The sequence below is a fragment of the Vulpes vulpes genome, chromosome X (assembly GCF_048418805.1).
Source record: "Vulpes vulpes isolate BD-2025 chromosome X, VulVul3, whole genome shotgun sequence".
Taxonomy (NCBI): Eukaryota; Metazoa; Chordata; class Mammalia; order Carnivora; family Canidae; genus Vulpes; species Vulpes vulpes.
The window spans coordinates 89,095,043-89,109,630 of record NC_132796.1 but is presented as its reverse complement, the minus strand read 5'-3'; the positions used below and the strand labels follow the sequence as shown (position 1 = coordinate 89,109,630).

At 43.0% G+C, this 14,588-nt stretch overlaps 2 protein-coding genes across 5 annotated transcripts in view; one reads left to right on the top strand and one right to left on the bottom strand.

Moving 5' to 3' along the window:
- Positions 1-339: 339 nt before the first annotated feature.
- ZBTB33 (zinc finger and BTB domain containing 33) lies at positions 340-8,902 on the bottom strand. 4 transcript variants are annotated; one of them, XM_026017911.2, is made up of 3 exons: positions 7,775-8,902; positions 6,026-6,089; positions 340-5,325 (listed from the first exon to the last, which is right to left on the bottom strand). In XM_026017911.2, the coding sequence occupies exon 3, from the start codon at positions 5,321-5,323 to the stop codon at positions 3,305-3,307; it is 2,019 nt and encodes a 672-aa protein (XP_025873696.1). In that variant the 5' UTR covers positions 5,324-5,325; positions 6,026-6,089; positions 7,775-8,902; the 3' UTR covers positions 340-3,304. The 4 variants fall into 4 exon arrangements, with proteins under 4 accessions (XP_025873696.1, XP_025873698.1, XP_025873697.1 ...); XM_026017913.2 differs by lacking the exon at positions 7,775-8,902 and adding an exon at positions 7,541-7,684; XM_026017912.2 differs by lacking the exon at positions 7,775-8,902 and adding an exon at positions 6,534-6,618.
- A 2,961-nt stretch (positions 8,903-11,863) lies between these two features.
- LOC112934440 (uncharacterized) overlaps positions 11,864-14,588 on the top strand; it is a 28,840-nt gene continuing 26,115 nt past the window's right edge. The window contains exons 1-2 of the mRNA XM_072743515.1: positions 11,864-11,894; positions 12,555-12,936. Of these exons, the coding sequence (XP_072599616.1) occupies positions 11,864-11,894; positions 12,555-12,936 (413 nt within the window). The remainder of the gene's footprint in view (positions 11,895-12,554; positions 12,937-14,588) is intronic.

Below are 14,588 nucleotides of genomic sequence, written 5' to 3'. Positions count from 1 at the left end.
CATGTAGCCCCAAGGGAGGTCATTGCACAGACATGAACAAGATGGAGAGCCAAAGATGGAGTCAGTATCATTAGCACTCCTACAAAACTAGTAGGAAATTTCATTTTGTAGTCATCAGAAATAGCCCCAGTCTCCTACCACAAAAACTGAAAAGCAACACAATAGTGAAGTCTGTGTAATTTCTTTTCTTTTCTTTTTTTCTTTTTTCTTTTTTTTAAGTAAGCTCTATGGCCAATGTGGGGTCTAAACTCACCGGCATGCTCTACCAACTGAGCCAGCCAGGTGCTCCAGGTCTGTATAATTTCTGAAAGATAATCTTGTAAAAAATACACTCGAAAATCAGAATTATAACATTTTATTTTTGCCATAAGAAGCTCTACGAACTAATACCAGGTAAATGGTTAATGAAAAGTAGAACTTAAAGTCATATGACAGGAAAGATTGTACAAGTATGAACATTACAGTATTGGGTGGAAATGAACAAGGTTTCGTATGATTGACAGAGGCGAGGAAGCCAGTGCTATTGAATTCACATTGGATCCTTCGGAATAGGCATGCCTTGACAATACAAAATACCTTGACCATTTTTAACCATTTATCTTTTTGGTACAATGGAAAAAAGACAACACGGATTCCTCATAGTAGTTGCATGAGGGGGATCAGTACTACCGAGATGATAATGATCATTTAAGATATATTTTAAAGTAAATTTTGCAAGATTGCTATGGCATTTTAAAATCTTTGCCTAGTTTAGCATTTTCACTTTCTGTCATCTCTTTCAACAAATTGCTATTTCAAACAGTTCCAATCCAGAAGGTTTACAGGTAATTTAGCACAGGAGCAAATTTGCAGCCAACTTGAAAGAAAAAAAGAAGGAATTTAATAGCTAGAAAGCTAAGTATGAAATAGGAAAACACCACGGTAAGTTTTAAACAGAATCTTGCTACAGATTTCCAACCCAATAAACAGTGGGAGTGAATGGTTTCAGCCCCAAAGGAGTAGTTCACAAGAATTCTGAACTTTGGATATAGAAACTTCTGAAAAAACTGAAGACCCTGACATACATGCAAGAAGAGTCTTCTGGCAAAAATACAAGTTAATATTCCAGTTTTCCTTCTCCCAAAAAACTCTAGAAGATACCTTCATTGGGCACAGAGTTTAAGTTTTATACTCAGAATTTGCACAGCAGCAGCAAATAATTACATCCATATTATTCAGAATGGAGAGTTTTCTATTACAGACTCAATTCCTGGTTTGTCAAAATAGCCTGGTAGAAACTCTCAGGTTTTATTATGATCAACTAATTTCCCTAGCAATTAAGTTTGAAAGGTCTGGAAGCTCTGCTGGCCATCAGTATCATCCACACTTGCAGAAGTCCTTATGTCTAACTGGTGAGACAGCATTAATGAAACTCGAACAAATTTCCACTGAAAATATTTGAGTGCACCTTATAGTCAAAGAGTAATGTTGTTACTATCTACCCAGAAAGGAAACAGATATTGTGATTCCAGAGATCAGAGTCTTAAGTTATAAGGTAACTTAAACTTTTCCAAGGATTAGTTCACAAAATGGTTTGAACGTCCAGACTCACAGAACAGAAAACAGACAGATGCACATCATTCTAGCCCTCGGTAAGCCAAAGATTGGAATATTTTTCCTCCTTCTCATATTATTGCAAATACTGAGGCCTGATAACCTCACCTATCAACTGAAACACTGAAACCGTTATTTTCAAATCTAGCTTACCGTCAGAAGAATGATGTATACATGAGAAAATGTGATTAAAGCTTTAAGTTCAAAGTCAAGAAATAGACTATTCTTAAAAATACACAGAGAAAGAAAACATGTTGAATTAAGAAATATTTAAGCAAGGTTACAAAGGACTAGCAACTATGCACAACAATCTTTTTCAGTATCTATTAATTTTTTTTCCTTTGCAAAAAGTAATTTACAGAAGTTCAACACATTAATCCTGTTATAAAGGCTAGGCTATATATTTGTTCCAACCTGCTTCCTTTTAGTATTAGCACTTGAAGGAGTTTCGACTTTATTTTCGAAGTGTTTAAATAGGTGTCCTTTTAAACGGAAAAAAGGTACACTTATTGTTCTCAAGATAAACAGGAATCAACAAGCCTATATAACATTTCCATATATAGTTTCTGATTGCTATAATATTGCAGCACTTTGCAGATGGAATGGAACTTACTTTAGAAGGGGTAAAAACATAAAACGTCTTGTGAAAGGAAAATACTAGATCACGGATTCAACTATTTCAAATGAAAACTTTTCCTATTAGAAATTCTAAGTAATATGAACATTTAAAAATATATACCAGTAGCCTCCCGCCTAAAATATGTAGGAGTCTCATTTATGGAATCTATCATTTATAAAGATTTATACATAATGAAAGATTTATTTGGTGGCTTTCAGATTCAAACTTTGAAATTTCTCAAGGGAATATTTTTAACCATACAAACAAAAAAGGAACTCTCCATTCACTTCCACTCTCTATCGTTAAGAACACAGAATTCAAAACAAATACAACAGAACTTTTCCTCTCCTCCTGTCTGCAATACAGAGATTTGTTTTCCATTAACATGTTTGCCCACAGAGACCACACTGCAAAGGTATATATACAGTAGTCCAGCCACCAAAGTCTTTTCCAGACGATGGCAATAAAAGCAAAACTTAACTCTAATTAGCTAAAACTCTTTCTTCAGATGAGACACTTGTCTGCACGGCCATTTTCATGGCAGGAGGGAGGCAGGAGGTTGCTATCCATTTGGACTAGCAGAATACACAATCAAGCAGAGACTTATTCTGAAATTTTCCAGAACAACTTTAGAAGTTCTTGTTTACTTTTTATGCCACATCCAAAACACAACACACATTTATAGTCTCAATATTAAGATAATTGAGAATTTAGCAGTAAAGTGCTAACATGGAAGGGGAAAGTTATAAGATAAACTAGGGTATGCTAATAACTCCAGTTATTTTCAAAGAACATTCAGACTGCTTCAAATTCTATTCAGGAAACTATCTCTCCAAGCTTCTTTTCTCTTTGCCTCTTTAAAACGAGCTGAAAGCTAACTATATAAACAGATACTCGTGGGGGGAGGGGGACTTTTCAATCTCTACTCAAAACTTTCAGAATAATTTGCTTCTAAAAATTATCAACAAATAATCCAACTAGACTGCCTTTAGATGACACAGCAGATCAAAGGAACTCATTTTCACCTTGTTTTACAGGTCTTTTGAAACCCCTGCCCCTGAACGCAAACCAAACTTTCTGAGATTTCAAAGTTCAATAAGATTCTGGTATTATAAATTCAAACTCAGTACTGCCATCTGTTACATTCTGTTTAAAAATTGAATCATTTTCCTGCTGAATAAAAATATCTTCCCAGGTCATTGGCTTGTTCTGAGGAGTAGATGTGGTCCCTACTGCAGGTTCTTTTCCAGCATCAACCTTATACCCAATAGCATCATCCTTCATTACAGGCATAGCACCTGACCTATCAGAAAGATATGCATATTGTCTAATCTGTAAAGACCTGCATGGATGTAAACGGTAAAGCTTTGAGTCTCCAGAAGGATCTTGACTATGAACTGATTTTATGTGTGAAGACATAAACTGATAGTTGATGAAAGATTTGCCACAGGCCAAACACTGGTACCTTCGCTCCCCTGTGTGATGAATTTCATGTTTTGTGCGATATTCTGCAAGAGGAAATACCTTCTCACAGTAACGGCAAGGATACTTCTTCTCCCAAGAATGTATGTTAAAATGTCTCCGCAAGCTTGTCAGACAGACATATGACCTTTTGCACACAATACAGATATAATAGACCCTCCCATCTACTATTAACTCATAGTGGTCATCATGTTTTACTTTCATACGCTTGTTTGCAGGCTCACCACTAGAGGTTTTTGGTATCTCATTCTCAAGTCTGGCCTCCCCTTCGTCAGGGTCATCCTTGACAGGGATCACTATGTCATAAGTATCTTCACCGATATTTGCATAAACCTTGCAACCCGTCGACAAGCCTTCAATCTCAGTAGCTGTATCTAAAGTAATGATCTTCTGACCCTCCATTAGATGTTTTGATCCTAAGCCTGCATCATTAGTGTTTCTAGTAATTATATCTGAAATTTTTAGAGAATTGGAAAGTGGTTCTTGCAGAAGTGTAGGAATCTGCATCTTCTGTACCAACGATCCATCAAAAGTGGCATTTTGGGGGATATCGGCCTGGGGGACCAAAGATGTATTACTGACCGCCGAATCTGGACTGGAGCTAATAGTGTCATCATCATCATCTATAATTTCCTCCTCCTCCTCTTCATTGGCCTTGTTTCCCGTTAAAACAGCACTGTTTGGTGTCTGCTGATTCTGCACAAGCAAATTGATTGAAGGAGACATATGATTTGGAAGTGAGGAAGTAACATTTGGTGGTGTAGTAAGTGGTGTCTGATTTAGCAAAATAATGTTGGGAGTCAGATGTGTCGGGGCTGAAGATACCAGCAATTTTTCACTTCCTTGCGTCTGGCTCAGAGTTGCCTGATTCACAGAAGTAGGAAGTTTCTGAGTAGGTGTGAGATTTGGCAAAGGGGGAGAGTTATTACTAGTACAAGGTGCAACATCTGAAATGGCAACGGAACCCGGGCTAGGCTGGACCTGAGCCACTGCATTGGTACTCGGCAAAGTATCCTTTGCAGGCAGAATTTCAGAGCAGAAAATGACGTCATCGTCATCATCATCTGAATCTGTAACAATAATCTTTTTTGTCTCGTAATCTTCAGCAGATAAGGAAAAAGACTCTGTTATAATAGGCATTATAGTGGCCCCGTTATCTTGGGCTTCATCTTTTGATTTTTGTATTTCAAGGTTCTTGTCACTAGAACCAGGAGGTAAGGTTTCTGCATTACCGTCCTGAGATGTACCTGAGATGCTTTTAACCTGTGACAATGGGACACCAAGCTCTGCTATAAATTTAACCCCTAACAGCTGCCCCGATTTAATCAACTCATCAAGTAAATCTGATCTAACACGAACAATTTTAGAACTATAGATATAATTGAGAATTTCAGCAAAGATCTCTGCTCTTATAAAGCTCAGTTCAACAACTTGCCCGGCAACTGAGAAGAGCTGATGGAAGTAAGTACTAGAAGCTGAAAGAATATTCCTGTGGGCTCGGAATTTTCGGTCTTCCACGATAACGGTAACATCACAGAAGAGTCCATGGCCACGTTGCTCATTCAAGGAGTTCAGTAGACTGCCAGAGTACTGAATGTCTGTAGCAGAAATCAGTTTTCTACTCTCCATGCCTGTAAGAGAAAGGGAGGAGGAAGGAGTAGAAGATTAGAAAAAAGAAAAACAAGAAGTACTCTATCATTCAGAATGTAAGCTGCGGCAACATTAAATAGTGTATTCAAGTTTTAACTGAAGTTTGGCATAACTTTTTGACTTGTATGTCAATTGTTCATACAGGCTGGTTTTTGGACCATGCATCAAATCTCATGACTTCCCCCTGAGAAGAGACAAGCGAGTTTTTAATTGATCTACAGATCTGAATGGTAATCTCTTCCTCTGAATCTCAGATACATGCGTCACCACTGAGCAGTTTTTTTAAGATTAGAATTAATTTTCTTAGTTCCACTTTTGGGTTCTGTCCTCAAGAAGACTTGAGAGTTCAGTTTTAACGGTCTTAAAACTTTAAGAAAACTCTTCATCATGAACACACAGAAGTTATTTCACCTGTAAATGAATGATTTAAGTTCAGAAAAGCTTGTTGAATGCAATATCCATCCTATACTCTTCCTAAATTTTATCTGGTCTTTAAAAATACATTCAAAAGCTACTCCCTGCAGCCAATGACTGAATTAGTGTTTATAAACGCTGCCAATTATTACCTTTAGACTGTCAGTTTTCTGTTCTTATTTAAATTGGGGTGCCTCATCTAGATAAACTCTGAAACACCTTTTTTACCCTCTCCCCTTTCATCATCTCCTTGCCCCTTCCCCTCACCTCTCTACTCTTACAATCTCCAGAGGTGAAATGTTAGAGTGCCAAGCGAAGTCAACAGATGGTACTGTGAAAAAAAATAAGACAAAGGAAAGGTCACCATTTCTTAATGCTTATTTGCACGAAAACATGAAACATTTCAATTTGTTGGTAAAGAATTAAGTAAAGAATTATGTGCACTGGTAGGAGAACTTTTTTATACCAGATGTGTTAGTGAAAATGAAAACATAAACTTATTGGAAGAGAACAGACAGTTACTCTAGAAAAAGGGATGGGGATGTCAGTAAAGAGCAATGCAATGTACCACCCCCAGAACATTCTATTTTTGGAAGTCACAGAATATATTCCCAGTAACAAGGCCGCTGAGTCGTTGAAAATATATACATATATTAAATATATACTTAATTTTTATATATTTGACTTTCATATTTTTTTACATAAACAACTAGCTGATAAATACTTTAAGTAGAGAAACACTTTAATTGCCAACATTCTTTCCCTTTAAAGTTACCAAAATAGTGGCACTGTCGTCACAGTGCTTAAGTTATATACACGTGGAAGGCGGGGCGTCCCAAGCATCTTCGAAATTTTCAAAACTGCAGCTTAAAAACAAAAAAGTAGGCAAAAAGTCTAGAAATGACGATTTGAAACATCCCTTAGAAGGCGTTGCTCGTTTAACAGTACCAAGGAATTCCAGGTTACCATCAAGGCATTCATCAGAAAGGGTGACCTTTGGACGGCGAGCCAGCAACCAGGGCTTCCGAAATACGGGGATTTCGACAGATGTCGCTTTTAAGTAGGTAGATAGGTTTTTTTTTTTAATGCAATTTTTGTCGTTTGCAAATGGACTCTCGGAACGGGGTAATGCAATAAAACGGACGCGTCCAGGTGACACTGGGAATTGGTTTCATTTTGTTGAGATCCCTCCCGCGTCTCCCCGTCAGGGTGGGCCCAGGAACGCCACGAAGCGCTCTGCACCCACCCCTGAGATCTGCGCCCTGCCTACGGAAAAGCCATTCCGCATCCCTGTGAGACAAACCCTTGACTGAGGGCAGGTGAAGGTGGAAAAGAGAGAAACGCCATCCGCGACCGAAGCGAACCGACACGCGGCTCCCTGCGGCAGCTGAACCCCATCTTCCTTACTCCACCCCCTCTTCCCCATTTGCACCCAGCCGGCTGCAGCCGAGGGCTTTTTTTTCACCCCAATTCACGCGAAAAGGCAGCTTCCTGCAAATCCAGATGGAGGTACGAACGACACCGCGAGGGCGGGGGTCCTCGGGCAAGCCGGGGAAAGTAGAAGGTGGCGAACGGGAGGGTGGGGTGCTGGGAGGGGATGAGGCCAAGCAGGCGGCATTGTTGTGCCCTGGGAAGGGGACGGGAGGGGAGGATGGGCCGGGCAGAAAAGCTCTAAATCAAAGTAGGGGCTACGAGGAGAAAAGGAGGCACAAAAAGGCAGGCGGAGGGCTAGGAAAAAGCCAAGTGGGTCCCCGCGGTGGGCTCCCCACGCGCCGGGCCTACCCGGGGCACCGGCTGCCCCTCGGCCCCTGACGGCGGAGGGGACGGCGGCGCGGCCCTCCGGGCTCGTCCCCTCCTTCGCTCCCGGGCCCACACAAAGGAAGGGCCGGAGGAGCGGAGCCTCCGACTCCGCCGCTTCCTGGTTCAAGTGAGGAGAATGCAAACGCAGGCGCGGCCCAGCGACGGAGGCAGCGGGCGCGCTCCCTCGCCCCTCCCGGCGCAGGGCCGGGTCCTCACCTGCTTCCCGGCGCCGCCGCTTCTCCTCGTCGGGCCGCGCGGACGGGTGGGAGCCCTCCAACAACCAGAAGCCAGACTCCGCGGCGATTCGGCTCCTTCTTTAAACGTCGCTCCAGTCTTGGTCGACGTCGACGCGGCTGCCGCCACCGCTGCTACAGCTGCCCCGCGCCGCCGACAGAGGGCACAGCACGGGGACGCAGCGCTGAAGTCGAAGGCGCCCTCCTCCTCCGAGCGCAGTTCGGGTCTTTCCGGAAGGGCCCGAGCTCCTAGCCGCCCCCGTTTCGGCGCCCTGCTCTGCCTTCGGCTCCTTCCGCAGGGGGCGGAGAGAGACTGGGAAGCTCTGGGAGCCTTTCGGCCCTTTCCGGAGGGCGAAAGGGTGGGAAAAAGGGAAGGGAAAGATGGGGTAATGCGGTCCGTCGCAGGCGGCGGGGACGGGAGGGAAGCGAGTCGCCTTCACCGAAATTGGGCGCAAGCTGCTAGGGCGGAAAAACTTTTCGAGACCATATGAGTTTCACTACTTTTGCAAGTTTGAAACTGCCCGATTAGCCCGGATCTTAGACGCTGAGCCACCTTGAAATATAACCGGAATAAATATAATCGGGTCGAACTGATCGACTCTGGATGATTCAAGTTAGACGATGACAAGTTAAACGACATTACAGATACTATTTTTAAGAAATAAATCTAGGACACTAGACAGTTTTCTTAATTGAATACTAAGCGATGCGGTACTATCTTCATTCCTTCGCTTCGACCAGCATTTACTGACCACGTGTCTGAGCTATACCAAATCTCCGGCTAGGTGCCGTGGAACACAAAAAAGAGTAAACCAGGTCTCTCCCTTCCCAAAGAGCTCATTAGATGGGTACACAAACGTCGACCAAAGTATTTTTGTGCAAGGCGTAGAACACAGAGAAGGAAAGAGAAAACTAAATGTCCCCATCTGAGCTGTATCCTGAAAGAGGAATAAATGAACACTTGCACTGTTGATTTATTATTTTTATTTTTTACGTAACATTTCCTCCCCAGGGGGTTTTAGCATCTGACACATAGTCGGTGTTCAATAATTGTTTAATGAATGAATAAATGAGTGAGCCGTGGTAATTTTTTAAAACCTTCTGCTAATACACTTCTGCCTGAGTACCACGATAAATGAAGCAACAGAATGGGTGTTTGGAGAGCAAAATCTCTCCCTTCGGGCTGGTTATTTATCGCATCCAACTACGGAGCCAAAATATTAGCTTTTTTTCGTCAACAATTAAGGCCATCCACTACCTTCATTTTCTTAAAAAAAAAAAAAGTATAGGATAATATTGCATCCATTCCCCCAAACGTGAATTTGCATCTGTTTACCTTTCAGCCAGAATCCCGTGCTTCCTTCCTACAAAAATCTTGCTGAAAATGTCCGTCAGGATATTCCAGAATGAAAAAATCACTATATCTAATGTCCTTCAACATGAAATCAGACAAGAATGTCACCATCGAACCATTCCTAATCTATTTTACATTCTCCTCAATAAAGTAAAGCCACATAGAAAAATACCACAGTAGTTGTATTTTCACATGGAAATAAGAAATACACACGAAATTCCTCAGGCACTGCAAGATTTTGTATTGTGAGAAAACAATGTGAGAATTATTGCATTATTGGGTTTTTTTCAATTAGGACTTAAAATTATGAGTTTCATTGTTTAATATAAAGACATTTCCAGCAGCCCGGGTGGCTCAGCGGTTGAGCATCTGCCTTGGGCTCAGGGCGTGATCCTGGAGACCCAGGATCCAGTCCGACATCCGGCTCCCTGCATGGAGCCTGCTTCTCCCTCTGCCTGTGTCTCTGCCTTTCTCTCTGTGTGTCTCTCATGAATAAATATATAAAATCTTTAAAGAATAAAAGACATTTCACAGGAGACAGGAGTACACTGTTATAAACTAAAGCAGATAGTAGTATTATCCTGGAACTGAGTTAGCAGATTTAACCAAACTAGTTACCAGATTAATGACCGTTTTCCTGAGTCAACCTCGCGCAAAATTTAGGAGGAAAAAATGTTTTTAGGAAACAGGATGAAGTACTGCTTGAAAATTTAGGATCTATTTACCTTTCAGTAGCTTAGTTGGCTAAAACTAAAATAAGACATATTTTTGAAATACGGATCACAGTGGTAGTAGCTGCATGCTTGATATCAAAGGTTTGTTGATTACCTCTTAGTAAACTGGAAGATGTAATACCATTTCTTTTGTGCCAGCATTGCCAGCATCAGGGTCACCAAGAGAATTGCCTTGCCTTTTTTCTTTTCCTGAAAGGGCTTTATTTATTTTTAAAATTTATTTATTTTTATTTTTTAGGCTTTATTTTTTTTAAGATTTTATTTATTTATTCATGAGAGAGACAGGCAGAGGGAAGAGCAGGCCCCCTGGGGGCAGCCTCATGTGGGACTTGATCCCAGGACTCCGAAGGCAGACTCTTTGAGTCACCCAGGTGCCCAGAATCAGTTAGGTTTTAGAACCCTACTGTCAGTGTTTGCTTGACTTGTTTGAACCAATGAATTCCTTGAGGGCAGCAACTGTCCTCCTCTGTGTTAAAGTGCCAAGAATCTTGTGAGTGCTTAATATATATTCAATTGATGATGATAAAATTTTTTTAACATGACATTCAGGGGTACCTGGCTGGCTCAATGGTTGAGTGTCTGCGTTTGGCTCAGGTCATAGTCTTGGGATCCTGGGATCGAGTGTTGCATTGGGCTCCCGGCAGGGAGTCTGCTTCCCCCTCTGCCTATGTCTCTGCCTCTCTCTGTGTGTCTCTCATGAATAAATAAATAAAATCTTTTAAAAAACCCTAAATCAAAAAAAAAAAAAAAAAAAAAAAAAAAAACCCTAAATCTTTTTTTTTTTTTTTTATGATAGTCATACAGAGAGAGAGGCAGAGACACAGGCAGAGGAAGAAGCGGGCTCCATGCACCGGGAGCCCGACGTGGGATTCGATCCCGGGTCTCCAGGATCGCGCCCTGGGCCAAAGGCAGGCGCCAAACCGCTGCGCCACCCAGGGATCCCAAAAACCCTAAATCTTAAAAAAAATCCTGACACGATAAAAATCCATGTGTTCATATGTTCACTAAATACCTATCATTTAATACCTACTCTGTGCCTGGCAATATTGTAGGCAGTGTGGATACAGTCAAAAAGATGAAGTCCCAGTCTTCATGAAACTTAGATTTTAATGGGAGAGACATATGATAAACATATGTGCATATGTTATCTAAATGTATAATATCAGATAGTAATGAATGCTGTGAAGAAAAACAGTGTAAAGGAACAGAGAACGATGAGGGTGCCATTGTAAATAGTGTGGTCGGGAAAGACCTCTCTGAATAGATGATGTATGAGCAAAGAACACAATAAACTAAGGGAAAGAGCTATGCAAATATCTAGGCAAGAACATTCTAGGCAATGGAACATGCCAATGACCTTCAAACAAAGATCACCAGGAATACACCCACAATTGGGTTTATTATTCTTTACAGGGAGGGAGAACGCATACCATAGGGAACTGTGGGGTGTTTCAGTAAAAGGATGTTAAAAAGAACCTATTGTAGTATTTGGGCTATTTAGGGAATGATCTAAGGAGAGGGGAGTTCACTCTAGATCAGATGCTGTCAGAAAGCAGGAGCAATTTTATGATCGGGCATCTCAATAAATCTTATCTATAGGGAGGGCAGAGGAGAGTGGGAATAAAGCTATAATTGATAAAATAGCAGTCACCCATTTTGGTGTTTTCTGAGTGACACAGTGACCTGTCTTAAAAGCTATGATTAGACAAAATTATAAATTGGTTTTGTTTTGCCTCACTTCATCAGTCTCCTACTGACTTTGTCTTAGGTTAATGTTGTGTGAGTTTATGTTCAACAGAAGAACATGGCCTGCGTGCTCTGCTACCTGCCAGATATCAGGGGCTGCCTCCTGCTTCTCAAACAGCAAGTGAACAGCTTGGAGGAGGCACATTAGTGGCCTTCTCATCTTTAACAACAACAACAACAAAAAGTCATTTAATACTGCATTATTATTGTCATACATATGGGACATACTTATACTAAAATGTTGCTCGTTGTTTATCTGAAATTCAAATGTAGGTGGGTCTACTCTATTTTTTTTTTTTTTTTGCTAAATATGACAACACTAAAATAAACACAGTCAGCTGCGTAGAAATACTTTGAATACTTTGTTTTTTTTCTTCCCGTCTCCCATTTAGACTTTTCTTTTAATTCAGGATAGGTTCAGAAAAAAACATGTAACTCGACTCGAGCCATTTTGATATATATGTACACGTACACACATATCTATGCATATATTATGCAAACATACATATACACGCATACACATGAGACACACTAAGCGCCCAATATTATGTAATATGCTACATACACACAAGCACAGAAAGGACCTGAAACACAAGCAGAATCGACTGTGTTGTTGATATGGCCATTCTGTGAAATGTATCCCGTGGTCCGTCATCCGTCCCTTGCGGTTATTTCAAGTGTAAGGCTGAGAAAGACACGGTTTCCAATCTAAATGAGACCTGCCGAGCCCCCTACGGAACTGGAAGAATGAGCGCTCCGAGCCGCTGGCAGCGGCGGCTTATTTACACGGATACGCCACCCCTTTCACATGGGCTGGACGCCACGTAGCCCTGGGGAAGGATTTTGCCGACGTACCCGGAACGGTTTCCACGTTTTTCTCAGCTTTAGGGAGGTTGCGCAGCGGGCTTCTGGGAGCCAAGGCAACTGAGATTTTTCCCAGGCTCGTGAGCGTGTTCCCTGCTTCTGCGGCAGCGATGGCCCCCCCTGTCCCGGTCTGCAGTCCGGAGACAGAGGCCTCGGGTTCGGGGGTGGGGAAGCGTTGCAGTTCTTTCCGGAAGAGCGCGGAGCGCAGCGGGTCCGCCCAGTCCCCGCGGGCCCGCTGCTGTCCCCCGCGCAGCTGAGCCGTCGGTGGGGCGGCCTCGCCCCAGGCTCCCCACACCGGTCCTGCCGATCCGTCCGCGGCCTCGCTCTCCAGGGCCCGCCCTGCGCACCGCGGGGCACGCCCTCGCCTCGGCCCCGGCCGCGGTGCCCGCGCGCGCCTGCGAGTTGGCGACGGCGGGGCCTGGCCTCCAGGACGAGGAGAGAGGGGAGGTGAGTGAGACGGACGCACCTGCGCCCTGAGGAGCCCGCCGGCCTTCAGAGTCGCCTCCATCCTTCATCCCGCTGCTTAGTGTTCGCACTTCTCTGAACCCTTCTTCCTGCCTTGCGCCCGTTTTCATCTTGTTCTTCAGCCCGCTCGCGGTGGCCGCATATTCGCCCCTTGGCTCCCTTAACGCTCTTCTGTCCTCGGGCGCGCGCCTCCAGTGCCCTGGTCTCCCGCCGCCTCCCATCCTCTAGTGGACATGGCCAAGGGTCGCAAATTTATGTAAAGCATTTATATTCGCGTTAAGTTGCCATTCATGAGCATGTTTTTATTCTCCGCTGGACTGAGTTCGTGGAAAGGAGGATTTTATTCATTACAGAATTCACAGCGTCTAGCGCATCCATTGCGTGTTGGATCCTGAGATAACAGGATATGTAAGTGGAAATATGTAGGGAATTTGGAAGGGTCGAGGTTACGATTGTGGTTGTTGGTTTTTGTTTTTTTTTTTGTTTTTTTTTTTTGTTTTTTTTGATGATCGCTGTGCCCAGTGTGGGGCTCCAGTTGACAACCCCAAGATCAAGAGTTGCACGCTCTACCGACTGTGCCAGCCAGGCGCCTGGAAACAGGTTTAAATTAGAAAGTAGAACCTTTCTCCAAGAGGTGATTGGATGAATGTAGAAAAAGTGATGTGCTCTACTGGATTTGAGGCTACCTACAAAGGTTTTGTTAAAAGGGGTCTCACTCTTGGGCGCCTGGGTGGCTCAGGCTGTGATCCCAGAGTTCCGGGATTGGAGTCCCACATCTGGCTCCCCGCAGGGAGCTTGCTTCTCCCTCTGCCTGTGTCTCTGCCTCTCTCTCTCTCTCTCTCTCTTTCACTCAGAAAGAAAAGGGAGGTCTCACTCTTGACCCAAGAAAGGAGGAGGGTGAGATCAGTTTTCCTCTAATGAAAGTGAGTATTGGAGTGGAAAGGTAGTTTAAGAAGGAGAAGGAAAATAGTTTTAATTATTGCTGTGTGAGTGTTATGTCTACTGTTTATTGAACATCAGATAACCCATACTGAGGGCCTTGAATGTGTTTTAAAAAATTAGAAATTTAAAAATCATTACAGGCATTGAGAGTTAGGTTGAAATTACAACAGTTGGGCCATGTCTTGATTATTCCTTTTCTTCCTAGCAGTGGGAGGTAATAAAGCATAGAGAGGAGGCGAGTCTCTGGATTTGGACTGCCAGAGTTTGAAGCTCTGCTTTGCCAGTTATTACCTGTGTGGCCTTGAGTGTCAAGAGTTTAGCAAAGCTACTCCATGGTACTGTTGTCTGGGCATCCATTTGGTTTCACCAAGTGGCCTGCAGGGACCTTAAACTTACACTAGCCCTGCCTCATGCAAGCACATGCCCTAGATAGCAGCCCTCAGAATCACAAGCAAATGTTAAGTTCCTGATATGACTTCCCCAATAGCCCTTGTGATCAACTGTTCCCCTGCCTCCCAGTGCCTGTTTGCTCTATAGGTCCCTTAGATAAGATCCCTGTGGAGCTTACCAAAACTCCACTCTTTTGGTTTAAATTGATGGATCTGGCCCTAACCTGGGAACTCCAAAGCACTACGTCCAGAGACCCTAGTAAAGGCACTTGCCCCAGGTCCTTAGCCTCTATCTGTACTCTG